Consider the following 26909-nt stretch of genomic DNA (forward strand, 5'->3'; position numbering starts at 1 on the left):
TTTACGTGTTTATAGCACATTAATTACAACAGCAGCATTGACCACAGTGCTGTACAAGAATCCAAAATAACTATTAAAATAACTCATAACATTAATAGCACACATCAAATATCAAATAACTCTCATACTATATTAAAAGCCAGTGAATACAAATGTGTTTTAAGAGCAGATTTACAGAGACTGACAGCAGGAGCTGGAGCTGTTCGATAGACCGATGTATATATGATGACCATATGAAAACTTCTATCGTTTCATATCATGCTCTTTGTTTCCTGGTTATGTGTTTGTGTGTTTTCCAGATAAACCTTTCAAAATAAATCTGAAGATCCTGTTGAGAGTTTTCAAAATAAACACAATACATTACTCCGGTCGCTCGTTTATCGAGTTACGTTCTAAAAATAAGTGTCAGAATGAAGTAGCAGCTTTATGTTTTACAATTATTATAGAAGTTTTAAGGCAGTTAAACCCTCACTGCACACTTTATACACTTTTCTCAGACAGGCATGAACATTTTCACACTTTTCTCTCTTGTTTAAACAAAGTTCAAACCTTCATAGAAAAATAAGTTCATTATTAAAGAATGAAAGCAAAGTGTTTCTGAAATGTGTCAAATCAGCCTTTGCTGGCATTAAACGAGCTTGGTTCTGTGTGAGGAGCACTCGTCCATGGCCTGGGCTCCTCGCTGTCAGGTAAAGTTTCATAAAGCTTTTGAGTTTTTATGCAGATAATGTTGGTGTCCAGCACGATGTTCTTTTTCCTGTGGTCACTGAGCCACAAAGCCAAAGCTGACTCCATCCTTACGATGTTCTTGTTGTGGACAGTTACAACCTTTTTGCCTCCTTGTTGAAACTATGATGGTTAGCATCTTCCTCTGCCTTTGGCTGCTACCACAGCTGCAAAACGTCTCGTCATCATTGTTGTTTGTTGGGGACAAAACGTACAAACATACAGTGCAGCACTGCAGAGTCACACTGCTGTAAATTTGAACACATTCTGTACTGTACAGGAGACACGGCACGAGATTGGCTGTAGACCATTGTCAGCCAATCAGGACGCAGAACACAACGCGCTGTAAAAAACAAAAGCATGCAAAATTGCACAAAAAAGATCAGCGAAACAGCGAGGCCGCCAAAGGTGAACTGTGTTACAGCAAGGGACCAGCGTATATATGGTTGTTGGGACGACAAATGTCTTTGAGCTTGTGTCAGAAGACGAGCTGCAGCTTTCTGGACCAGCTGCAGTCTTGCCAGGCAGGTCCCACTAACTCCAACATATAAGGAGTTCCCTTTCAGTCGATTCACTCGGTACAACACATAAGTATGGGATATCACGCCCTCGCACGTCCTGGCTGAAGAAACCTTTATTCACACCTTTAAGGCAGATGACGTGTGATGACACGCGCACGGCCCCGCCTGCACATATAGCCACTGTCATCACAGTCAGCCCTCAGTTCTTACGCTCTTCACCTCGCTGAGAACACCTCTGCTGAGTTGGGCTAGCTAGCTGCTGCTAGTTAGCTCCGTTGTCTGCCAACTTGAACTTAGCTTAACTGCCCCTGTTGGTGTTAGCCTCCACCGTGCCTTTGGTGTGTAGACTGCCCGCGGAGCACTAATTTCAAGTCTTTCCTGTGCAGCGTTTCGCTTTGCGTTTTGGAATGGACTCCAAACCGAAGCGAGCAAAGCAGAAATCTTCTGTTCGCCCCTGTCCTCAGGGATGCGGTTTCTCTTTGCACGACAGCGACCAGCACGATGCCTGCCCTGTCTGCCTGGGGATCGTCCACGCTAGGAGAGCGTTGACGGAGCCCGAAGCCTGTGCGTTTTGCCTCGACCCTGGAAAGACGGGTGACGTTTGTGGAAAAAGTGCTGGGACGCTCGGCTGTCGCACGGAATGACCCTCTCCTTTCCGAGTCTGGAGCCCCAGCTTCGTCCGAGTCCGAAGACGAGGATTTTCCGGTCGATGTCCCCGCAATTAGCTGGGCTGACCACATGGAATATGTTGACGGGTTAGCCGATGACGAGCCGGAACCATGCAGGGGCGCTGACGGGCTTCAGCCTGGGTTGAAGCCCGCCAGCGCTCCCCAGGAAGACGATGACATGCTGGACATCGGCCTGGACATCCATGGTTTGTCGGAGGATGAGCAGGAGAGCCCATTGTCAGCCCAATGTGCCGCCGCTGCTGCGCCGGTCGGCCACGATGACACCTCTCTTTTCTCCCCGTTTCGCCGTGCTGCTGAGAAGCTGCAGGTGGACTGGCCCTCTCCTCTGCCAGCTGAGAAGCCGTCGCGGTTCGCGGGGTTTTTCCTCCCACCGGAGCCCGCAACAGCCAAAAACTGCCTTCCCATGTTCCCAGACTTTCTCTGCGAGCTAACAGCATCATGGGACAAACCTCTGTCTACCCGCGTCACTGTGCCCGGCTATGGACAGTACATGGAATTGGACGGCGCCGAGGGGGCTGGCTTAGATAACCCACCCCCTATGGAGCCTTCTCTGGCTGCGTATCTGGCCCCATCCCATAACCATGGTGTTGGCGGCCCCGCAACTCTGCCGTCCAAGCACTGCAGATTCTCTGCTTCGCAGCTGGAGAAGATTTATCGGGCTCAGGCTGGCACTGCTCGCGCCATGAGCTCCGTCACCATGCTCTAGACGTACTAGGCAATGTGCCTGGCGGAGCTCGGATTGCTGGTTCCTGATGACAGCCCGCTGGCACCTCTTCTTAACGAGGTCAGAGTCGCCACAGATCACATCCTCCGTGCGTCTCGCTGTGCAGCGCTCTCCCTGGGCAGAGGGATGGCTTCGACAGTAGTGGCGCAGAGGCACCTATGGCTGACCCTCTCTGAAGTCCCGGATAGGGACAGAGCTGTTTATCTGGACGCACCAGTGTCTGCGGCTGGGTTATTCGGACATTCACTTGAAGCCATTCAGGCTAGATTTGATCTGAGGAAGAAGCAGACGGAAGCTCTGCGCGACATCATCCCCAGACGTCAGCCCAAGCCCAAGCCCGCAGCTAGCTCTCACAGGCCCGCCGCTCCTCTGCCGTCTGGCAAGAGGCCGGCACCCACTGCTGAAGTGGGTGTGCCGCCAGCGAGAGCACATCCTCCGGCCCGAGCTCCACGCCAGTCGGCCTGGAGCAAAGGCCCACCCTCGGGCCCCCGGCGTGACCCGACGCCCAGGAGGAAGAAGCCTCAGCCCTCCTAGCTGTGGTTTCGAGTGGAGAAGGGGTCCAGCAGCAGGGAGACGCTGCTTTTACCCCTCTGTTCCCGCCCAAGAGGTGCCGCCGCTTAAGTTCTGTTCAGGTTGTCAGCCCCAGAAGGCGCTGCACTTTCCTAACACTGTCTCCCAAGCACAAAACCCCTGCACACAAAATGCCTCAGGTAACTCCCTGTTCAGGTGTGTTAAATGTTCAGGTGACCACATCGAGTGTTCCCGCTGTTTTTCATTGTTGTGCCCCAGAAAAGGTGCCTCCAACAAAATGTATGAATGTACATGTTTCCATGTTACAATCAATAAAGAGTATTGTTTATTCTCAAACAATCACAAATGCTCAGCCTGCAGGCAGAATGAGCCAGGTCAGGCAGGTGATGCATTCCCCTGCAGACACACTGGGGGGCGACAACGCCCCGCCGACGGTGCTGCAGGTCAGCCGGCTGGCTGCTCACTTCCCTCAGTGGCGTGCTTGCGCCCCCTCTCTGTGGGTGCTGCGAACCGTTGCCATGGGTTACCGGTTGCAGTTCCGGGTCAAGCCGCCTCGTTTCCGAAGAGTCGTAAACACGACTGTCAACACCAAGGCAGCCATGATACCCAGAGAGGAAATAAAGGCGCTATTGCAGAAAAGAGCAATACGAGTGGTCCCCGCTTCGGAGACAGACAAAGCTGCAATCTATTGTAAAGGTTTCAGTCTGGTTTTGAAGCTCTTCACAGCACTGAAACTGCACTTTGAGAAGTTCTTAATGATCTTTCATCAGCCACTGATCAGGAGACTCAGCTGTGCTTTTGGATCTGACCGCTGCCTTTGACACTGTTGACCACAGCATCTTGATGTCACCATTGGAGCATGGCGACATCAAGGGCGCTCTATTAGACTGGTTCAGGCCTTTTATTAAATCGCATTATTACATTTGGGGCTTATATTTGACGGCAATGTGACCTTTGAAAAACAGCTGAGCTCAGTTGTACAGCAGTCTTTCTTCAAACTGAGGCTTTTGTCTAAGGTGAGATAATTTATATCTTTTAAAAACCTTGAACGGGCAAGCCACGTTTTCATGACATCCCAGCTGGATTATTGTAACGAATAGTTATGTCTATAACTTCTGTTCCCTGAAGGAGAAGAACGAGGTACAACACATACAGTAAGTATGGGATATCACGCCCTCGCGTGTTCTGGCTGAAGAAACCTTTATTCACGCCTTTAAGGCAGATGACGTGTGATGACACGCGCACGGCCCCGCCTGCACATATAGCCGCTGTCATCACAGTCAGCCCTCAGTTCGATAGCCGCTCTTCACCGAGCCAAACTGCTCAGTGGGGCCACCTTGTGTTGTACCTCGTTCCTCTCCTTCAGGGAACAGAAGTTATAGACATAACTATTCGTTCCCTTTCAGTCGATTCACTCGGTACAACACATAAGTATGGGACATATATACACGCCCCGCAGAGCAGCCACCGAACCGGAATCGGACCACCACATCCTTAGTGAGTGGTAGATCCAGCAGAAAGGACAGCATGAGCCACCGAAGGGGCTGTAACGTCCAACCGATAGAACCACACAAAAGTGTCTTCGACAGGAAGGGAAGCTTTGAAATAGGCCTGAAGTTTGAGTGGACAGAGGATCCAGATCAGGTTTTTTAGTACAGGCTGTACAACAGCATGTTTAAAACAGGCTGTACAACACCTGAACTAAGACTGCTGTTAAAAATCGCTAAGATGTCGGAACCAACAACCTTTAAAATCTTTTTAAATATGTGTTGGAACAACATCATTTGGACAGGATGATGTCTTTATACCATCACATCGTTCCTCCACCTGGTCAAACCACACAGGCTCAAACTGATCAAAAACAGCTGAGCAGGTGAATATTTTAGAAAGGTCATGTGAAGGCAGGCCGATCATAGTTCGAAGCTGTTTTATCTTATTGATAAAAAGACAGCACGTGAATATTAAAATCTCTGACAATTAAAGTTTGATCACAGTTTGGCACGATAGCAGCTAAAAAGTCTTGAATAAAATTCTTGTGATGTTTTGGAGGTCTGTATACAGCTGCACCGAGTGTCGGCTGGGATGCCCCAAACAACAAACATCACAAGTTCAAAACTTGAATAAGAGTCAGTTAAGAGTTGTTTGCGTGATATGAGAGCATGAGGGTTGGAATGGATGTATCTGTGTGTGCCTGTTTGTCTGTGTCCATATGTCAGGTTGGGTATTAGACGCCACCTCTCTGGGGACATCTCAGGCCCTCTAAGGTATGGAGGCCTATCTCCCCCCACCACTTCCCCTGCCAGTGGCAGACACCCTCAGACATCGGTGCATTGGTGGTTCTTTGTGTCCGGGGATGGGCGTCCAGGTACCCACCGGCTCACTCCTTGGTGGCTGCTTGTTGTGGCCTGGAGCCTGGGGCTCGGGCCCTTCAGGGGTGGGGTGCCGTCGGCCTCTTGGCCTGGGGCTCGGTCACTCTGGCACAGCTGGCTGCCGGCGGAGCTCACGGGCACGTCACTGCAACCCCCCTGGCTTCTGCTCCGCGGCTGCTGAGTGAGCCCTCATCTGGGGCTCTCCTCAGCTCTTTCTGGGATAGTGGCGCGGCTGCCCCTCTGTTGGTCTTCCTTGGTCTCTTGTGTTCTGAGGGGCTCTGGATGTCTGGAGTCTTGATGTCCTCCATACCTGCTTCATGCCCTGGTGGACGGGGCTGTGGCCCCCCCACACCCTCTAGCAGATCATTACATGAAGGAACCTTTTAAATACAAGCGCGTTCATGCTCACAGGTGTACACACGGGTGCTCACACACACAAACTACACCCTTTTTGGCTCCTACCTCAAAGCACACTGTGCGCTGTCGATCTTATGTGCTGCACAATAATGTTTAATATTTAGTATTTACTGTTATATTCCCATAGATCATTGTGATGTTGTTTATTATATTGCTCTTTTTTTTTCTTCTGCTTGTTTTCTTTTTTCTTTCTCAACAGGTGATCCAGGTGATTTGTCTGTTTGATTTGTTGGTTTTTGTTTTTTGCCCTTTATCCCCATCCCTCTTTCCTGCTGTTTTTCTTTCCCTCTTTCTTTCTCCCCTTTCTTTTCCCCAGTCAAACCTGTCCCGTGTTCAGCAAATGAAAATAAAATAAACAATAAAAGCAAAGGTGAATCAAATAGACCAATACGGCAAGGCTGGGATGGTCCATTTGTTAAAGTAAATCCATTTGGCATCTTTCTTCGCCTTTAGACAATAATTGATGATGGCAAAAGAGCCAAACGGGACAGGTTAAAAAAAAAAAAAAAAAGAGTTGTTTGCATGCGAGCTTCTTCCTAAAAACAGCCTCCACTCCACCACCATGTCCTGTCATCTCACAGTCAGAAGGTAAAAGTTCAGTAAAACAGCTGGACTCACCGGCTCTCTGCCAGGTTTCCAAGCATTAGATCCAGTTCCTGATTAGTGAAGAAGTCCTTAAGAAGAAAAGTTTTGTTTGCTAGCAATCAAGTATTAACAAGACTGATTCTTAGTGGTATCGGTGGCTCATCGGCCAATGTGGGTGCCCGACCTATCGGCCGTAGGTTCTGAGGGTTTACTCCACCTGAGCGTAGACGGGGAGGACGCTGGGCGGGTTTATTGTAGTACGCCCAACAACAGATGTCAGACAGGCGTAAGCCATATCCAGAGAGCGCCAGTAGTTGATGCAGTCGGGTTAGGCTAAGGTGTTTTTCCAAGTTGTATCCAGGTAGCTTTCATTCTCACCAATAAGCCACTGCATTTCCCACGGCGTCTACGGTGGCCAGTCAGTTGAGGTGGGGCCGAAGCACAACCGAGACAAGCTGGAACTCCTGACAGGAACGGTGCAGAGAAGCTTCCCTGATATCCACGATTGCAATAAACAGGTTTTAAATGAGAAGATCTTAAAGCCAGCAGTGTTTGGTGATCATATACAAGCAGAGAGTTTGCATTTTTGAAGACAAATGAAAACTAAAACATGAATACAAACAGAGTTGGACAGCAGGCCGTACACACTGCTGCCATCTTGACTCTTAAGAAAAGACTGTCATGTGACTGTCATAAAAGTCTGTATCCCAGAGCAGGTGTGGGACTTCCTGCAATGGAGTAACACGTGTCTCTGAAGGCTCCTGTCTTCATTTGTGCTACAGCTGAAGTTAACAGTCTTATACTTTATATTATAACTTTATTTGAGAAGAAATGGCATCCAACCCTTGAAAATACAAGCTCACAGGAGGAGCGGCGACTAGGCCCGGCGCGATCTCGGGCGAGAGTATCGATGATGGCCAAAGGGCAGCGTCCAGCTCTACGGCCGCTGAAGAGCAGACTCAACAGACATGATGTGGATCCTACTGCTCTAAAATTGGAGCTTCTTCAATCCATTAAAGAGGACATTAGTACGCTGTTAAAAGAAGAACTCAGAAATGCATTGAAAGAAGATTTTGACAATATAAGGGCTGACGTGCAAGGACTGAGAAATGAGATCGCTAACAGCATGGCGGCGACACACGTTGAAGTTGATGGAATAAAGATTACAGTGAAAGAAGCTGAGGATGGGCTGTCAATGTGGAGCGATGAGGTGACCACCCTGCAGTCTACAGTAGAGAGTATGAAGGAGGAGCTGTCTGACCTGAAGGATAAATGTGATGAAGGCAGGAAGCAGAGAGCTAACATCCACATCATAGGCATCCCAGAGGGCCTGGACTCGAGCTCCTCCACGGCCGTATCTGTGCTACTACGTGAAGTGCTGGGTATGGATAAAGACGTTATTGTTGACCGCTCACACAGGAGCCCTATCCTGAGAAAGCCAGCTGGTATCCCGCACGCCGTCATAGCCGAGCGTCACTACTACCAGGATTGTGTGGAAATTCTACGCCGTGCCAGGGCCCAAGCCCCGCTTGAGTTTAACGGACAACCTATTGCAATATTAGGACTGGGCGATATGACCCAAAATTCATATCTTGATATTCTTTAGCTGGATGGCGATATATGATATATATACAGTGGGGCAAAAAAGTATTTAGTCAGCCACCGATTGTGCAAGTTCCCCCACTTAAAATGATGACAGAGGTCAGTAATTTGCACCAGAGGTACACTTCAACTGTGAGAGACAGAATGTGAAAAAAAAATCCATGAATCCACATGGTAGGATTTGTAAAGAATTTATTTGTAAATCAGGGTGGAAAATAAGTATTTGGTCACCTCAAACAAGGAAAATCTCTGGCTCTCACAGACCTGTAACGTCTTCTGTAAGAAGCTTTTCTGTCCCCCACTCGTTACCTGTATGAATGGCACCTGTTTGAACTCATCATCTGTATAAAAGACACCTGTCCACAGCCTCAAACAGTCAGACTCCAAACTCCGCCATGGCCAAGACCAAAGAGCTTTCGAAGGACACCAGGAAAAGTATTGTAGACCTGCACCAGACTGGGAAGAGTGAATCTACAATAGGCAAGCAGCTTGGTGTGAACAAATCAACTGTGGGAGCAATCATCAGAAAATGGAAGACATACAAGACCACTGATAATCTCCCTCGATCTGGGGCTCCACGCAAGATCTCATCCCGTGGGGTCAAAATGATCATGAGAACGGTGAGCAAAGATCCCAGAACCACATGGGGGGACCTGGTGAATGACCTGCAGAGAGCTGGGACCAAAGTAACAAAGGTCACCATCAGTAACACACTACAACGGCAGGGAATCAAATCCCGCAGTGCCAGACGTGTTCCGCTGCTGAAGCCAGTGCATGTCCAGGCCCGTCTGAAGTTTGCCAGAGAGCACATGGATGATACAGCAGAGGATTGGGAGAATGGTTTCATCTGACCACATGACAAAGTAGAACTTTTTGGTATAAACTCAACTCGTCGTGTTTGGAGGAAGAAGAATACTGAGTTGCATCCCAAGAACACCATACCTACTGTGAAGCATGGGGGTGGAAACATCATGCTATGGGGCTGTTTTTCTGCCAAGGGGACAGGACGACTGATCAGTGTTAAGGACAGAATGAATGGGGCCATGTATCGTGAGATTTTGAGCCAAAACATCACTGCTCTCGAGAAGATCTGCATGGAGGAAAGGGCCAAAATACCAGCTACTGTGTGTGCAAACCTGGTAAAGACCTATAGTAAACGTTTGACCTCTGTTATTGCCAACAAAGGTTATGTTACAAAGTATTGAGTTGTATTTTTGTTATTGACCAAATACTTATTTTCCACCCTGATTTACGAATAAATTCTTTACAAATCCTACCATGTGGATTCATGGATTTTTTTTTCACATTCTGTCTCTCACAGTTGAAGTGTACCTCTGGTGCAAATTACTGACCTCTGTCATCATTTTAGGTGGGGGAACTTGCACAATCGGTGGCTGACTAAATACTTTTTTGCCCCACTGTATCAATATTTTTAAAGCCAGAAAGTAAGAACAAAAAGAGAGTTCTTAGTCAAAGCTGCGTCCCAAATCTCACACAGGCACATTTATTAACATACAGCATAGATGTACATGAAACAATTACTCAGAAATAAATTATCAGCATTTATTAAATAATAATGCTCCATAAATAAAAGAAAACAATGTTGTTTTTGTGCATAACAAAAAGCTCACAATTGTGCAGTCAAAATCTAAACTAACTTATGCTGAGCATAATAACAAGCAGCTGCTCTGTTCCCAGGTTCTATTGCGTGACTGACAACCTGGAGTTTGAAATCCTCTTTGTAACCGTGTCTCTTACAGGTGCCATTTATGGTCCTTATACACACTCAATAAAGTAATATTACTTTAGAGCAGAGTACGTACCACTCCGCGAGGCTCCTCGGTAGCTGTAATGCTCCAACAATCCATCAAGCGGTGCGGCCTCGTAGCTTAGCAAAGTCGTACCAAAACATTTTTTGAAATGTTTCTGAGCGCCGTGTAGCACATAAAATCGGTTCAAGGTCAGTAAGCACAACCAGAATTCATCCATAAGGCGCACTGTCGAATTTTGAGAAAATTACAGGATTTTAAGTGCAACTTATAGTGCAGAAAATATAGTTTATGGTTTTCCTTTGATCTTAGCAAATATCTACACCTCTAATTGGGACGATCACAGATTTTTCACTAAAGTCTTTACACGGCTCCCCAATATGTCATCACACAATATCATCCTTGAGGGAGACCTAAACTGCTCATTATCTGCTATGGACCACAGTTCACACAAAAGTTACAGAATGTGATTATAAGACTGGTGATTTCTCCTCTTGTTTTTTCAGTGTGTATTCCTGATGCCTGCTCCAACTATCAGCCATGGAGATTCAACTCAGTATTGTTAGCAGATGAAGAGTTTGTCAGTTACAAAAGGTCTGAGAGGCCAAATAATTTCATTTTGTGCAAAATAGAATAAAATAGTGACCGAGCGCCTCTCTCAGTTAGCTGATGAAATTACTAAACTACATGCTGTGTACAGCCACTCTCCTGAGCCTGTATTATATACACAGTGGTTACAATGAAAAACTGAATACAATCTCATATCTACAAAACAGGCTGAGTCAAAGTTGCAGCTACACTTATGAACATGGAGAAAAAACAGGCAAGTTATCAGCTCACCAGCTACGACTAAGAACAAACAACCAACTATCCTTGAGATCTACAATGATTTCAATAAGTTTTTTGATATTCCCTCCTTGGGAAAAGATGCGATCGCTAGTCTGGAGGAACCTGTCTCTAATGTTGAAACTGAAACGGCCATACGGAGCATGCAGTCTGGAAAATCAGTTTTCTGACCGACTGAATTCACTGTTAAAATCAACTTTTGAAGAATCCTTCCTCTCACAGTCGTTGCCTCCAACAATGCATAAAGCAGTGATGTGTTTAATTGTAAAACAGGAAAAAGACCATTTAGATTGTCGTTCATGTCGTTTAATATCTTTGTTCAACACAGACACCAAGATCCTGGCTCAAGTGTTGGCCCGTCGGTTACACAAGTATTTGTCCTCCATTATTTCACAGGACCAGACGGGCTTTATTAGGCACTCTTTTTTAACATTAAAGCTCTATTAAATATAATTTATACCCATGTTAAAGGTGATACATTGGAAACTGTAGTTTGGCTTGACGCAGAAAAGGTGTTGGATCGGGTGAGATGGGATTTTTTTTTATATACGCTTAAAAAAATGTGGCTTTAATTTTGTATCTTGGATAAAAGTATTGTATTGCTCCCCTCTAACAGCTGTCCGGACTAACAATAATCTGTCCCCCAGGACAGGGATGCCCTCTGTCTCCTTTTTGCCGTTGAACCGCTAGCTGTTGCTCTGAGACAATGTGTTGGTGTTGAGGGAAAACATCGAGGGGGTATCGAACATGAAGTCTCTCTTTATTCCGACGACATGCTTTTATTTGTTTCCAACCCATCGAATAGCCTCCACAAACCTTTGGATAGACTTACAATAATAATAATAATACGTTTTATTTATAGGCACATTTAAGAGCCTCAAGGTCACCTTAATGCATACTTAAGGAATTTGGGACAATTTCTAGATATAAAGTGAATTTTGGGAAGAGCGAAGCAAAGTCTATCTGTACGACAACTGGCGAGTTTTGTGTATTTTAGCACCTATTAAACCCAGCTATAACAAGTTTAAGTACTCGGGCATCTGGGTGACACAAAACCACAAAGACTTGTATAAAACGATCTTCCTTTATTGTCGAAGCTTAAAGAGGATTTTGGAAAATGTGAGTTTTATATTTATGGTGGGGATGCAGAACAAGGACCAAAGATGAATGTGATGCTGAATCAGCAGAACACTTGGACTCATTTGATTCCAGCTTTGATATCATTGATTTCAATATGTCCATTTCTTTCACACTTCACCTTTAAAAGTGAAGCCTTGTGGTTCCTGGAAGGAAAAACACGACTTTTTCAAGTCTTTTTCCTGTTTTTATGAGAAATGTACGACTTTAATGTGAAACATTCAGAGTTTTTTTTCTTGTTGTGTTTGTTTGAAGCTGCTTCCTGTTGGCTTCAGCTGTTTGGAGTTTCCATTTTCTAAACTTCTACATTCTGAACCTTCTTCAGCTCTGAACAGATGATGAAACACTGAATGATTTCAAGCACTTTGTCTAATAAACTTACATCTTTCATTCTTTGTACAGATTGAAGGACTGTGGTTTGTCAGAGATCAGCTGTGATTATCTGGCAGCAGCGCTGAGGTCCAACCCCTCCCATCTGAGAGAGCTGGACCTGAGTAACAACAAGGAGCTGCAGGATCCAGGAGTGAAGCATCTGTGTGGTTTCCTGAAGAGTCAAGGATGTAAACTTGAAACTCTGAGGTCAGTCAGCATGTTTTAGTTGTGCTGAGATGAATATGTTGTGAAAGTTGTGCTGACACTAAACTGCAGACATCAGGCTGATATTATACTGATCCACACTGAGGATCTTCATGGTAAAGTCTGTTTTCTTCTTCTCTGGTTTAGTCCATTGACTGCAGCAGAACAATGTTCACATTTCAAACAGTGATACTCAACGTATGGCCCGCGGCCCACACGCGGCCTGCCCACCTTTCCTGATTCAGAGAGAGGGGACCCTGATTAACTGTGCAGCTTCTTCCTCACAGTTCTAAGTATCAGACACAACAATGAATAATCCACAGCTGACTGTCTTTAGCAGGTCAAAGGTCACAGCACACAGCAGACAGTCAGAAATATTCTAACTCTGATCATTTATCAGTTGTGACACTGTGAGACTTGATCAGAGGTGTGATCATCACAGCAGAGGCCTTTGTGTCAAAGTCACTGAGGATCAAACAGAAACACATGAAGCAGATTTTCCTCTTCTGGCTTTTTATAGCAGATAACCTTCAAAATATTCTGCAGTCGATCAAAAACTGAAGCAAACCATGAATCAACATGTGAACATGACCTGATGCTGCTGAAGTGAAGCAAAGTTACAGAGGTTTGATTACAGACACAGATGAGAGTTTGTAATCTGTCATCATTTTAAAAAGTTTCCATGGAACAGCAGAAATGAGGCTTTCCTGTCAGAGGCTGACAGCACTGAACACAACAGCAGACTGGTGGCTAATAAACAGTGAATGATGCAGAAACAGATGTTTGAAGCTGTTCTTGGAGTACACTGAGAGAGAGAGCTGTGCAGGCAGGAACAGCCAAAGTCAGAGAGAATTCATGAGCATATTTATCAAACGTGAAGCAGAGTTTGGATCTTCTTTTGCTCCTGGTTCACTCAGTTTTGGTTGGAGACAGATGAAACCTGCAGCTTCAGGATCTGTGAGCTGTCCACTTTCAGCCCGACGGCGTGTCCGTGTACGTGCCGTCGAGTGAACGATCCACGCTCTGTGTTTCCATCTTTATGTGTTTAGCTGCTCTTATTTACTGTTTTAGCTGTTTGCTGCTTGTTGAAATAGTTTGTGAGCTTTAACCTGAGATTCTGGCAAAATACATTTATATTAAACATCGATTAAGGATTGAATGAATCAACATCGTTTTATTCAAATTAAAACCATTTAAATGGGAACATTAATTTTTTACACCCGCCTCTAATGCTGGGTAATGTCAGCTGGTCCATGTGCAGCTGGCTGTGAGGCTCAGGGAGCGTCTACAAAGTGCAACACTGAAAAAACATCATCCATAAATATTGAGTAATAACTGGACTCTCATACAGCCAGACTCAAATGCCTTTAAACATCAGCTTATCCTGCTGATCCAAGTCCAACACTGAGTTTGTAAAAACATGTTTGTCAATTATTTTGTTTGGTTTCTGAGGAAGATGATTCAATAACTTGCTGCTAATACACAACATTTCATCATATTTCCTCATAACCCTCTTTTGTCTGACCATTTGATCCCATTTGAATTTGCAATAAAGGATCCACAGAGTTTGGTGACAATAATGACAGTAGATGTTTGTGTGAAAGTGCTGGAAGCAAATGAGTGTGTGATGTTCTTTCAGTGTTGCACTTTGCAGACGCTCCCTGAGCACTGGTCTCACAGCCAGCTGCACATAGAGACCAGTGTTGTTAGTCCAGGTCAGAAGATGACTTGTTGGAATGAAAATGAGCTTGTAGTTTGTCTGCTTTAATAATGTGACTGGAAAAAGGTGTTGGACTTAAAAATTTGTCCATTTCTTTCACACTTCACCTTTAAAAGTGAAGCCATGTGGTTCCTGGAAGGAAAAACACGACTTTTTCAAGTCGTTGTCCTGTTTTTATGAGAAATGTACGACTTTAATGTGAAACATTCAGAGTTTTTTCTCTTGTTGTGTTTGTTTGAAGCTGCTTCCTGTTGGCTTCAGCTGTTTGGAGTTTCCATTTTCTAAACTTCTACATTCTGAACCTTCTTCAGCTCTGAACAGATGATGAAACACTGAATGATTTCAAGCACTTTGTCTAATAAACTTACATCTTTCATTCTTTATACAGATTGAAGGACTGTGGTTTGTCAGATATTGGCCTTGATTATCTGGCAGCAGCGCTGAAGTCCAACCCCTCGTATCTCACAGAGGTGGACCTGAGTGGAACCTACAGAAACTTGAAGGGTTCAGGAGTGAAGCATCTGTGTGGTTTTCTGGAGAGTCCACGATGTCGATTTGAAACTCTGAGGTCAGTCAGCATATTTTAGTTGTGCTGAGATGAATATGATGTGAAAATTGTGCTGACACTAAACTGCAGACATCAGGCTGATATTATACTGATCCACACTGAGGATCTTCATGGTAAAGTCTGTTTTCTTCTTCTCTGGTTTAGTCCATTGACTGCAGCAGAACAATGTTCACATTTCAAACAGTGATACTCAACGTATGGCCCGCGGCCCACACGCGGCCTGCCCACCTTTCCTAATTCAGAGAGAGGGGACCCTGATTAACTGTGTAGCTTCTTCCTCACAGTTCTAAGTATTAGACACAACAATGAATAATCCACAGCTGACTGTCTTTAGCAGGTCAAAGGTCATGGCACACAGCAATCTGTGAAACAGTTTGGAGCAGGAATTCTTGCACATTTACAAACTGACACTGCTGCATGGCATGCTGGGTAATGCTAGCTGCTCAGGTATGAGCATGCTAACGGCTGTGAGGCTCCGTGGCTGCAGAATACTGAAGAAGAGAAAAGAGAGGCGGAGGATGAAGAAAAGAGGCAGAGATGAAGCAGAAGTTTAGCTCCAAAGAGGAGCTGTCTGTGTGGGCGGGGCTCAGGCAGGTGAAGCAGGTAAAGAGTAATAAATGAAGACAGCGGACAGGATTTGATAAGCTGATGTACAAACATGTTGAATGATGGTGGCAGCTACAGAAACAGGTCCATACATACATGAAGCGTGTCTCCTTTGCATCATCCACATTTGATACTGAGAGTTTCCAGAAGAGCAAACATCAAACACGCCTCCAAACATGTGACGAGTCAGACTGACATCATTTCTACAGAGAACAGTGTGAGCTCTCAGCAGGTCACTTCAATAAGAAGGACAAACAGTGCAGCAGGAATGACTAAACCCACTAACAGTCTGATATCCCCGTGTTCCTGTTGTTCTACAGCATCATCATTAATGCTGCTCCACCACCATCACTGCAGCTGACCAATCAGCTTCTGTCACGTCATGTGACGCTCTGTGACTCAGACTGGAGAAATGCTAAATGGCTAACCTGAAGCTAACCTGAGAAACAGTCAAAGTACTGATGATTCCTACAAAGTGTGTGTGTTCAGTATGAGATGAGTGTGAATGAAATCATGGAGGAGCGGGCCGTGGCTGCTCTCACACACGTTTGCTGCAGGGGCGGATCTACAGAAATGTTCTTAGGGGGGCAAAATCAAAGCCATTATTGTTGACACATATGCAGCTGTTACATCCTGTAATATGCATTAAATACGGTTCAAATACATTAAATGCATTAAATATACATGTTTCATATAAATATACTGTAGCCTACAACTGTATTTTCTTTAGCCCACATAATGAAACCGTTCAGTCAGATAAAGACAGAAGGCCTTTTCCACGTCCCTCTGCTCAATGTTAAAGTGCTGATGATGTTCAAGCTCAGGCAGCAGGAGGGATTTCTAAGCATCCTTCACTGATCCACAACAAAGGTCCAGAGTTTGATCCCTCCTAGTAGGACAGGAAACATATTGATAAGAGTTTCAAAGTGTCTTTGTAAGCAGACATGATTGACATGAGCCAGTCTGAGTTTGGTTCCTGCAGCTTGTGCTTCATAAACAGAGCTGAAGCAGAGGCAGCGTGTGCTTGCAGGTGAATGTACACTGCTGTTATAAGAGCTGTGGAAACTCGGGTCAAAAGGACGTAACCATACTGCTGACAGTTCCAGGACAGTCACAGAGTTACAGCATCATTTGTGAACATAAAGACAGAAAGCTCATCAAAATCCTGGGATTAAAAGTCTGTCCTGGTGGTGTCCAGTCAAACACGTCTCTGTGAAAGCTTCAATCCAACAGGCTCCAAAGTCCTTCTGCTCATTTCCTCGCCAGGTTCTTGATGCTCCTGTACCATCTCTCTGTCATCCTCCTCGCTCCCTCTTTGCACTCACAGTCCTTGTGCATCATTAACACTCACATGTGAAAAACCAAAGTTTTACTGAGCAGAAGATGATCATCAGTGACGCTGTCTTTAAAATACTCTTGTTAGAAATGTACGACTTTAATGTGAAACATTCAGAGTTTTTTCTCTTGTTGTGTTTGTTTGAAGCTGCTCCCTGTTGGCTTCAGCTGTTTGGAGTTTCCATTTTCTAAACTTCTACATTCTGAACCTTCTTCAGCTCTGAACAGATGATGAAACACTGAATGATTTCAAGCACTTTGTCTAATAAACTTACATCTTTCATTCTTTATACAGATTGGAGAGATGTGATTTGTCAGAGATCAGCTGTGATTATCTGGAAGCAGTGCTGAAGCTCAACCCTTCGTATCCCAGAGAGGTGGACCTGAGCTCCAACAAGCTGCAGGATTCAGGAGTGAAGCAGCTGTGTGTTCTTCTGGGGAAACCACAACATCGAATTGAAACTCTGAGGTCAGTCTCCATGTTTTAGTTGTTTGATACTGTCGATCTGTGGAACTAAAACCTTTATACAGGAAGTTTGGTTCAGCTCTTTGTAGACCTTCTAATCTCTGATCCTCTGAGTCTTACTCAGTAGTTGACGCAGAGGTGTGAAGCCTATGTGGGTGAGGACACTCGCCCAGCTCTAACTACCTTGACGTCCAGGTGTCTTCCCTGCTTGTCTTGATACAAACAAACCTGAGTAACCTTGCAGGTCAGATCTCATCAGTCACACCTGTTATGGCAGCTCTCCTCTAGATTGTAGTTCTTGTTAACCTGGGATGGTTTTAGAAGCCTGGACCACAGACTCCAAGGGAAGATATTACTGGGAAAGGCCAAAGCAACCTATTAGACCCATTAAACACTAACATAGATGAATACTCAGATTTAAACCTTTATTGTTTCACAAAGGGTTAAAAAGGGAACGTCCACAGTTTAGACTGGAGCACATTTTATTAAAGCAGTTTGACAGGAGCAAAGCAAAAAATACAAAGAATAAGTGTTTAAAATATTAATACATATAACATAATAATAAAAGAAGAGCCAAATAATGATAAAAAGAATGAAAAAGTTGTCCAGAGCAGCAGGATGTCTGAGGTCTGCAGAAACACAGAAACGCAGCAGCTAAAAATAGTTGTTGAAAGAAAACGAGGTGGGAGCTGCTGATTCCTGAGCTTTGATACTGGATTAGCTTCAGTAGTTATTCCCATCACTGCTGTAGGAGCTACATTTAGTCACAGCTGATTGTCTTCTTTGACCAGTCAGAATGACTACTGTTGTAAAAACAAGCACACAAAGAACCAATGAGAGTGAAGAACAGGATAAAGAGCTTGTGTGATGGAGGCAAAGCAATAATCAGCAGACTGTAGCAGTTTATATCTGCCTGAAAGTAGGAGCTCAGCGGAGCTCAGTCCCATATCTTTGGTTAGAAACAACATCAGTGATTTACTGCTGCTCGAGATGATTCCAGCAGCTCTCATTACAGCAGCTGATGAGAGAAACAGCTGATGGCTCACAGCTCGTGCACTGTTGGATCTCCAGATGTTCACGTGGCTGAAGTCTGTGAAGAATTTGTTGTTCATGTAGTTCACACAGCCTCAGATTGGACCGAGCTCCCTGGATCACTGCAGCATCCTCAGCTGGTACATGGACGTCTCTGTTCCTCAGTCTTGGAGCCCCTGCAGGACCGTCCACACCACCAGGGTCTCCTCACTCACCTTTCCTTTGTCCTCGTCCTTCATCGGCCGTGCTGTGTCTTTGTTCCTGCGGTGTTGTTCCCACGATGCAGTGCTGATGTTCCCTCCTTGAATGCACAACAAGTACGGTGCTGGTCTTTCTCGGGTGGAGCAGAGACAGATTGAAGTCTTCCAGGCTTTAGTGCAGACTTCCCTGACAGAGGCTGCATGGCTTCTACACTGTGTGGAGGTGACTCCTGCACTTGAAGACAGGCTGCAGGTACATGTGTGATGAAGAGGACCTGCAGCAGTGTGATGGAGCTGCAGGTCTTAAGGAAGTCCTGCTGTCCTGTCCCACCCTCATCTGTACTTCCTCTGTCTTCTCTGGACTTGTCCTCCTGTTTCAGGAACAGCACTGCTTCATGCCGAGGGTGGACGGGAGCGTTGGCTCTGATTCTTTTACCGTCCACCACAAGGAGACACTGATGCTGACCTCCTGATTCATCTGCATGTGTTCCGCTTCACACTGCTCACCTCCACCAAAGACTTCACAAACATCTTCTTTCTTTGAGTCCAGTTTGTCCCACAAACACTTCCAAATGTCCTCCTCTGAGATTCTGCAGCTTCTTGCAGTGTGACTCAGCTGACTTCTGACAGACCACAGACTGGCACAGCATCCACATGTGTCTCCTTTCAAACAGGCTCTTGATGTTTCCTCTCACATCATTCTTGCCAGTCAGTCTCCTTTGTTCTCCAGCTCTGTAGCTCCAGCTGATGAAGCTTCAGTTTTCCATGTTGGTAACAGTAAACTACAGCCTCTGCTGTCAGCTGGGTAACTAAACAGAGCTGCAGCACGTCTCTGCGGTGGTGCTACATCCAGCCTGCAGACGGCCATCTACATGTTGTAGTTATTTACAGTCGCCATGCGGGCAGTGGGCTGCTCTGCTTGTGCTGTTGTTGGTGAAGCTGAAGTGAAAGCGAGAGTTAAAGCACTGAACAGTGTCCACTGAGCTTCTCATGCTATTCTCATGCTCAAAGAAGTTTAACAGGAAAGCAGGAGGCAGACGTAAACTCAAAGCACAAAGCTGAACGCACAGACATAAGGCACAGACCTACAAAATAAAACAGGAAGTACACGACAGACAGAGAGATCCAGACCAGACACAGAACTAAACATATGCAGACTCATGAGCAGACAAAATAACACCATGGACAGACAGAAGGAACACAGAGAACAGGGAGCATGGAATAAACACTGGGAGTCCAAATAACAAAACCTAAAAACAAGAACTCAGGAAGTACTGTGTTGGAACAACATCATTTGGACAGGATGATGTCTTTATACCATCACATCGTTCCTCCACCTGGTCAAACCACACAGGCTCAAACTGATCAAAAACAGCTGAGCAGGTGAATATTTTAGAAAGGTCATGTGAAGGCAGGCCGATCATAGATCGAAGCTGTTTTATCTTATTGATAAAAACTGCAGGAACCTTTCACAAGTTACTGAGGAACTATTAATATGACAAGCTGGAGAAATAATTGAACAAAGAAGCTGAGGATTGTTGGAGCATTTCTCAATAATATTTTGACAGCTTTTGACTTCTCTGCGTTGACAGTGTCCTGATACCTGTACAGACGGTCTCTCAGCATCAGAAACACACCTGCATCTTTTTCCCACTTACGTTCAGCCTTCCTGCTCTCTCGTCTGGCTGAACGAGCGGCCTCGTTTATCCACGGGTCCGATTGTGGTTTCATAGTTTTAAAAGGAGCAACCTCATCAAGGACAGTTTGGCATTTATCATAAAAATTAGATGTCATCTGCTCGGTACCATCGCCGAGGGGAGATCTTAAACTTCTTAAAAGCACTAGAAAATAGTTCTGTTGCAGATGGGTTAAATAGACGACAATGGGGTGTTGGAATAAGAGGAGTAAAATGGCAGTGAGATAAAAATATATCAAACACAACACTGAAAAAACAGCATCACATGTTTCCATGTTTAGGACCGGTAACCCTAAAGACAGCACGAGATCCAACGTATGAGCCTGTTTCTGGGTTGGGCCCAACACAAACTGAGCACGACTGAAGGAGTCAAACTTAAAAAATCTCTGGCCAGAGGATTGGAGGAACAACACGTGAATATTAAAATCTCTGACAATTAAAGTTTGATCACAGTTTGGCACGAAAGCAGCTAAAAAGTCTTGAATAAAATCCTTGTGATGTTTTGGAGGCACCCACATCGGCTCATCGGCCGATGTGGGTGCCCGACCTATCGGCCGTAGGTTCTGAGGGTTTACTCCACCTGAGCGTAGACGGGGAGGACGCTGGGCGGGTTTATTGTAGTACGCCCAACAACAGATGTCAGACAGGCGTAAGCCATATCCAGAGAGCGCCAGTAGTTGATGCGGTCGAATCCAGTCGGGTTAGGCTAAGGTGTTTTTCCAAGTTGTATCCAGGTAGCTTTCATTCTCACCAATAAGCCACTGCATTTCCCACGGCGTCTACGGTGGCCAGTCAGTTGAGGTGGGGCCGAAGCACAACGGAGACAAGCTGGAACTCCTGACAGGAACGGTGCAGAGAAGCTTCCCTGATATCCACGATTGCAATAAACAGGTTTTAAATGAGAAGATCTTAAAGCCAGCAGTGTTTGGTGATCATATACAAGCAGAGAGTTTGCATTTTTGAAGACAAATGAAAACTAAAACATGAATACAAACAGAGTTGGACAGCAGGCCGTACACACTGCTGCCATCTTGACTCTTAAGAAAAGACTGTCATGTGACTGTCATAAAAGTCTGTATCCCAGAGCAGGTGTGGGACTTCCTGCAATGGAGTAACACGTGTCTCTGAAGGCTCCTGTCTTCATTTGTGCTACAGCTGAAGTTAACAGTCTTATACTTTATATTATAACTTTATTTGAGAAGAAATGGCATCCAACCCTTGAAAATACAAGCTCACAGGAGGAGCGGCGACTAGGCCCGGCGCGATCTCGGGCGAGAGTATCGATGATGGCCAAAGGGCAGCGTCCAGCTCTACGGCCGCTGAAGAGCAGACTCAACAGACATGATGTGGATCCTACTGCTCTAAAATTGGAGCTTCTTCAATCCATTAAAGAGGACATTAGTACGCTGTTAAAAGAAGAACTCAGAAATGCATTGAAAGAAGATTTTGACAATATAAGGGCTGACGTGCAAGGACTGAGAAATGAGATCGCTAACAGCATGGCGGCGACGCACGTTGAAGTTGATGGAATAAAGATTACAGTGAAAGAAGCTGAGGATGGGCTGTCAATGTGGAGCGATGAGGTGACCACCCTGCAGTCTACAGTAGAGAGTATGAAGGAGGAGCTGTCTGACCTGAAGGATAAATGTGATGAAGGCAGGAAGCAGAGAGCTAACATCCACATCATAGGCATCCCAGAGGGCCTGGACTCGAGCTCCTCCACGGCCGTATCTGTGCTACTACGTGAAGTGCTGGGTATGGATAAAGACGTTATTGTTGACCGCTCACACAGGAGCCCTATCCTGAGAAAGCCAGCTGGTATCCCGCACGCCGTCATAGCCGAGCGTCACTACTACCAGGATTGTGTGGAAATTCTACGCCGTGCCAGGGCCCAAGCCCCGCTTGAGTTTAACGGACAACCTATTGCAATATTAGGACTGGGCGATATGACCCAAAATTCATATCTTGATATTCTTTAGCTGGATGGCGATATATGATATATATACAGTGGGGCAAAAAAGTATTTAGTCAGCCACCGATTGTGCAAGTTCCCCCACTTAAAATGATGACAGAGGTCAGTAATTTGCACCAGAGGTACACTTCAACTGTGAGAGACAGAATGTGAAAAAAAAATCCATGAATCCACATGGTAGGATTTGTAAAGAATTTATTCGTAAATCAGGGTGGAAAATAAGTATTTGGTCACCTCAAACAAGGAAAATCTCTGGCTCTCACAGACCTGTAACGTCTTCCGTAAGAAGCTTTTCTGTCCCCCACTCGTTACCTGTATGAATGGCACCTGTTTGAACTCTTCATCTGTATAAAAGACACCTGTCCACAGCCTCAAACAGTCAGACTCCAAACTCCGCCATGGCCAAGACCAAAGAGCTTTCGAAGGACACCAGGAAAAGTATTGTAGACCTGCACCAGACTGGGAAGAGTGAATCTACAATAGGCAAGCAGCTTGGTGTGAAAAAAATCAACTGTGGGAGCAATCATCAGAAAATGGAAGACATACAAGACCACTGATAATCTCCCTCGATCTGGGGCTCCACGCAAGATCTCATCCCGTGGGGTCAAAATGATCATGAGAACGGTGAGCAAAGATCCCAGAACCACATGGGGGGACCTGGTGAATGACCTGCAGAGAGCTGGGACCAAAGTAACAAAGGTCACCATCAGTAACACACTACAACGGCAGGGAATCAAATCCCGCAGTGCCAGACGTGTTCCGCTGCTGAAGCCAGTGCATGTCCAGGCCCGTCTGAAGTTTGCCAGAGAGCACATGGATGATACAGCAGAGGATTGGGAGAATGTCATGTGGTCAGATGAAACCAAAGTAGAACTTTTTGGTATAAACTCAACTCGTCGTGTTTGGAGGAAGAAGAATACTGAGTTGCATCCCAAGAACACCATACCTACTGTGAAGCATGGGGGTGGAAACATCATGCTATGGGGCTGTTTTTCTGCCAAGGGGACAGGACGACTGATCCATGTTAAGGACAGAATGAATGGGGCCATGTATCGTGAGATTTTGAGCCAAAACCTCCTTCCATCAGTGAGAACTTTGAAGATGAAACGAGGCTGGGTCTTCCAACATGACAATGATCCAAAACACACCACCCGGGCAACAAAGGAGTGGCTCCGTAAGAAGCATTTGAAAGTCCTGGAGTGGCCTAGCCAGTCTCCAGACCTCAACCCCATAGAAAATCTGTGGCGGGAGTTGAAAGTCCGTGTTGCTCGGCGACAGCCCCAAAACATCACTGCTCTCGAGAAGATCTGCATGGAGGAATGGGCCAAAATACCAGCTACTGTGTGTGCAAACCTGGTAAAGACCTATAGTAAACATTTGACCTCTGTTATTGCCAACAAAGGTTATGTTACAAAGTATTGAGTTGTATTTTTGTTATTGACCAAATACTTATTTTCCACCCTGATTTACGAATAAATTCTTTACAAATCCTACCATGTGGATTCATGGATTTTTTTTTCACATTCTGTCTCTCACAGTTGAAGTGTACCTCTGGTGCAAATTACTGACCTCTGTCATCATTTTAGGTGGGGGAACTTGCACAATCGGTGGCTGACTAAATACTTTTTTGCCCCACTGTATCAATATTTTTAAAGCCAGAAAGTAAGAACAAAAAGAGAGTTCTTAGTCAAAGCTGCGTCCCAAATCTCACACAGGCACATTTATTAACATACAGCATAGATGTACATGAAACAATTACTCAGAAATAAATTATCAGCATTTATTAAATAATAATGCTCCATAAATAAAAGAAAACAATGTTGTTTTTGTGCATAACAAAAAGCTCACAATTGTGCAGTTAAAATCTAAACTAACTTATGCTGAGCATAATAACAAGCAGCTGCTCTGTTCCCAGGTTCTATTGCGTGACTGACAACCTGGAGTTTGAAATCCTCTTTGTAACCGTGTCTCTTACAGGTGCCATTTATGGTCCTTATACACACTCAATAAAGTAATATTACTTTAGAGCAGAGTACGTACCACTCCGCGAGGCTCCTCGGTAGCTGTAATGCTCCAACAATCCATCAAGCGGTGCGGCCTCGTAGCTTAGCAAAGTCGTACCAAAACATTTTTTGAAATGTTTCTGAGCGCCGTGTAGCACATAAAATCGGTTCAAGGTCAGTAAGCACAACCAGAATTCATCCAAAAGGCGCACTGTCGAATTTTGAGAAAATTACAGGATTTTAAGTGCAACTTATAGTGCAGAAAATATAGTTTATGGTTTTCCTTTGATCTTAGCAAATATCTACGCCTCTAATTGGGACGATCACAGATTTTTCACTGAAGTCTTTACACGGCTCCCCAATATGTCATCACACAATATCATCCTTGAGGGAGACCTAAACTGCTCATTATCTGCTATGGACCACAGTTCACACAAAAGTTACAGAATGTGATTATAAGACTGGTGATTTCTCCTCTTGTTTTTTCAGTGTGTATTCCTGATGCCTGCTCCAACTATCAGCCATGGAGATTCAACTCAGTGTTGTTAGCAGATGAAGAGTTTGTCAGTTACAAAAGGTCTGAGAGGCCAAATAATTTCATTTTGTGCAAAATAGAATAAAATAGTGACCGAGCGCCTCTCTCAGTTAGCTGATGAAATTACTAAACTACATGCTGTGTACAGCCACTCTCCTGAGCCTGTATTATATACACAGTGGTTACAATGAAAAACTGAATACAATCTCATATCTACAAAACAGGCTGAGTCAAAGTTGCAGCTACGCTTATGAACATGGAGAAAAAACAGGCAAGTTATCAGCTCACCAGCTACGACTAAGAACAAACAACCAACTATCCTTGAGATCTACAATGATTTCAATAAGTTTTTTGATATTCCCTCCTTGGGAGAAGATGCGATCGCTAGTCTGGAGGAACCTGTCTCTAATGTTGAAACTGAAACGGCCATACGGAGCATGCAGTCTGGAAAATCAGTTTTCTGACCGACTGAATTCACTGTTAAAATCAACTTTTGAAGAATCCTTCCTCTCACAGTCGTTGCCTCCAACAATGCATCAAGCAGTGATGTGTTTAATTGTAAAACAGGAAAAAGACCATTTAGATTGTCGTTCCTATCGTTTAATATCTTTGTTCAACACAGACACCAAGATCCTGGCTCAAGTGTTGGCCCGTCGCTTACACAAGTATTTGTCCTCCATTATTTCACAGGACCAGACGGGCTTTATTAGGCACTCTTTTTTTTTTTTAACATTAAAGCTCTATTAAATATAATTTATACCCATGTTAAAGGTGATACATTGGAAACTGTAGTTTGGCTTGACGCAGAAAAGGTGTTGGATCGGGTGAGATTGGATTTTTTTTTTTTATACGCTTAAAAAATGTGGCTTTAATTTTGTATCTTGGATAAAAGTATTGTATTGCTCCCCTCTAACAGCTGTCCGGACTAACAATAATCTGTCCCCCAGGACAGGGATGCCCTCTGTCTCCTTTTTGCCGTTGAACCGCTAGCTGTTGCTCTGAGACAATGTGTTGGTGTTGAGGGAAAACATCGAGGGGGTATCGAACATGAAGTCTCTCTTTATTCCGACGACATGCTTTTATTTATTTCCAACCCATCGAATAGCCTCCACAAACCTTTGGATAGACTTACAATAATAATAATAATACGTTTTATTTATAGGCACATTTAAGAGCCTCAAGGTCACCTTAATGCATACTTAAGGAATTTGGGACAATTTCTGGATATAAAGTGAATTTTGGGAAGAGCGAAGCAAAGTCTATCTGTACGACAACTGGCGAGTTTTGTGTATTTTAGCACCTATTAAACCCAGCTATAACAAGTTTAAGTACTCGGGCATCTGGGTGACACAAAACCACAAAGACTTGTATAAAACGATCTTCCTTTATTGTCGAAGCTTAAAGAGGATTTTGGAAAATGTGAGTTTTATATTTATGGTGGGGATGCAGAACAAGGACCAAAGATGAATGTGATGCTGAATCAGCAGAACACTTGGACTCATTTGATTCCAGCTTTGATATCATTGATTTCAATATGTCCATTTCTTTCACACTTCACCTTTAAAAGTGAAGCCTTGTGGTTCCTGGAAGGAAAAACACGACTTTTTCAAGTCGTTGTCCTGTTTTTATGAGAAATGTACGACTTTAATGTGAAACATTCAGAGTTTTTTTTCTTGTTGTGTTTGTTTGAAGCTGCTTCCTGTTGGCTTCAGCTGTTTGGAGTTTCCATTTTCTAAACTTCTACATTCTGAACCTTCTTCAGCTCTGAACAGATGATGAAACACTGAATGATTTCAAGCACTTTGTCTAATAAACTTACATCTTTCATTCTTTGTACAGATTGAAGGACTGTGGTTTGTCAAAGATCAGCTGTGATTATCTGGCAGCAGCGCTGAGGACCAACCCCTACCATCTGAGAGAGCTGGACCTGAGTAACAACAAGAAGCTGCAGGATCCAGGAGTGAAGCATCTGTGTGGTTTCCTGAAGAGTCGAGGATGTAAACTTGAAACTCTGAGGTCAGTCAGCATGTTTTAGTTGTGCTGAGATGAATATGATGTGAAAGTTGTGCTGACACTAAACTGCAGACATCAGGCTGATATTATACTGATCCACACTGAGGATCTTCATGGTAAAGTCTGTTTTCTTCTTCTCTGGTTTAGTCCATTGATTGCAGCAGAACAATGATCACATTTCAAACAGTGATACTCAACGTATGGCCTGTGGCCCACACGCGGCCTGCCCACCTTTCCTGATTCAGAGAGAGGGGACCCTGATTAACTGTGC

The 26909-nt window shown here is 44.6% G+C and overlaps 1 protein-coding gene across 11 annotated transcripts in view; it reads left to right on the forward strand.

Annotated features, from left to right (window-relative positions):
* LOC308406529 (NACHT, LRR and PYD domains-containing protein 12-like) overlaps positions 1-26909 on the forward strand; it is a 108063-nt gene that overhangs the window by 39729 nt on the left and 41425 nt on the right. For 8 of the 11 annotated variants that reach the window (XM_080897592.1, XM_080897597.1, XM_080897601.1 and 5 more), the window contains 4 exons: positions 12319-12495; positions 14601-14780; positions 17017-17190; positions 26465-26641. The exons of 1 other annotated variant lie outside the window; for it this stretch is intronic. In XM_080897592.1, coding sequence (XP_080753718.1) covers positions 12319-12495; positions 14601-14780; positions 17017-17190; positions 26465-26641 — 708 coding nt within the window. The remainder of the gene's footprint in view (positions 1-12318; positions 12496-14600; positions 14781-17016; positions 17191-26464; positions 26642-26909) is intronic. 2 more of the 11 variants (XM_080897598.1, XM_080897600.1) reach the window with 2 other exon arrangements.

This window comes from Rhamphochromis sp. 'chilingali' (assembly GCF_963969265.1).
Source record: "Rhamphochromis sp. 'chilingali' genome assembly, chromosome: 11".
Classification (NCBI taxonomy): domain Eukaryota; kingdom Metazoa; phylum Chordata; class Actinopteri; order Cichliformes; family Cichlidae; genus Rhamphochromis; species Rhamphochromis sp. 'chilingali'.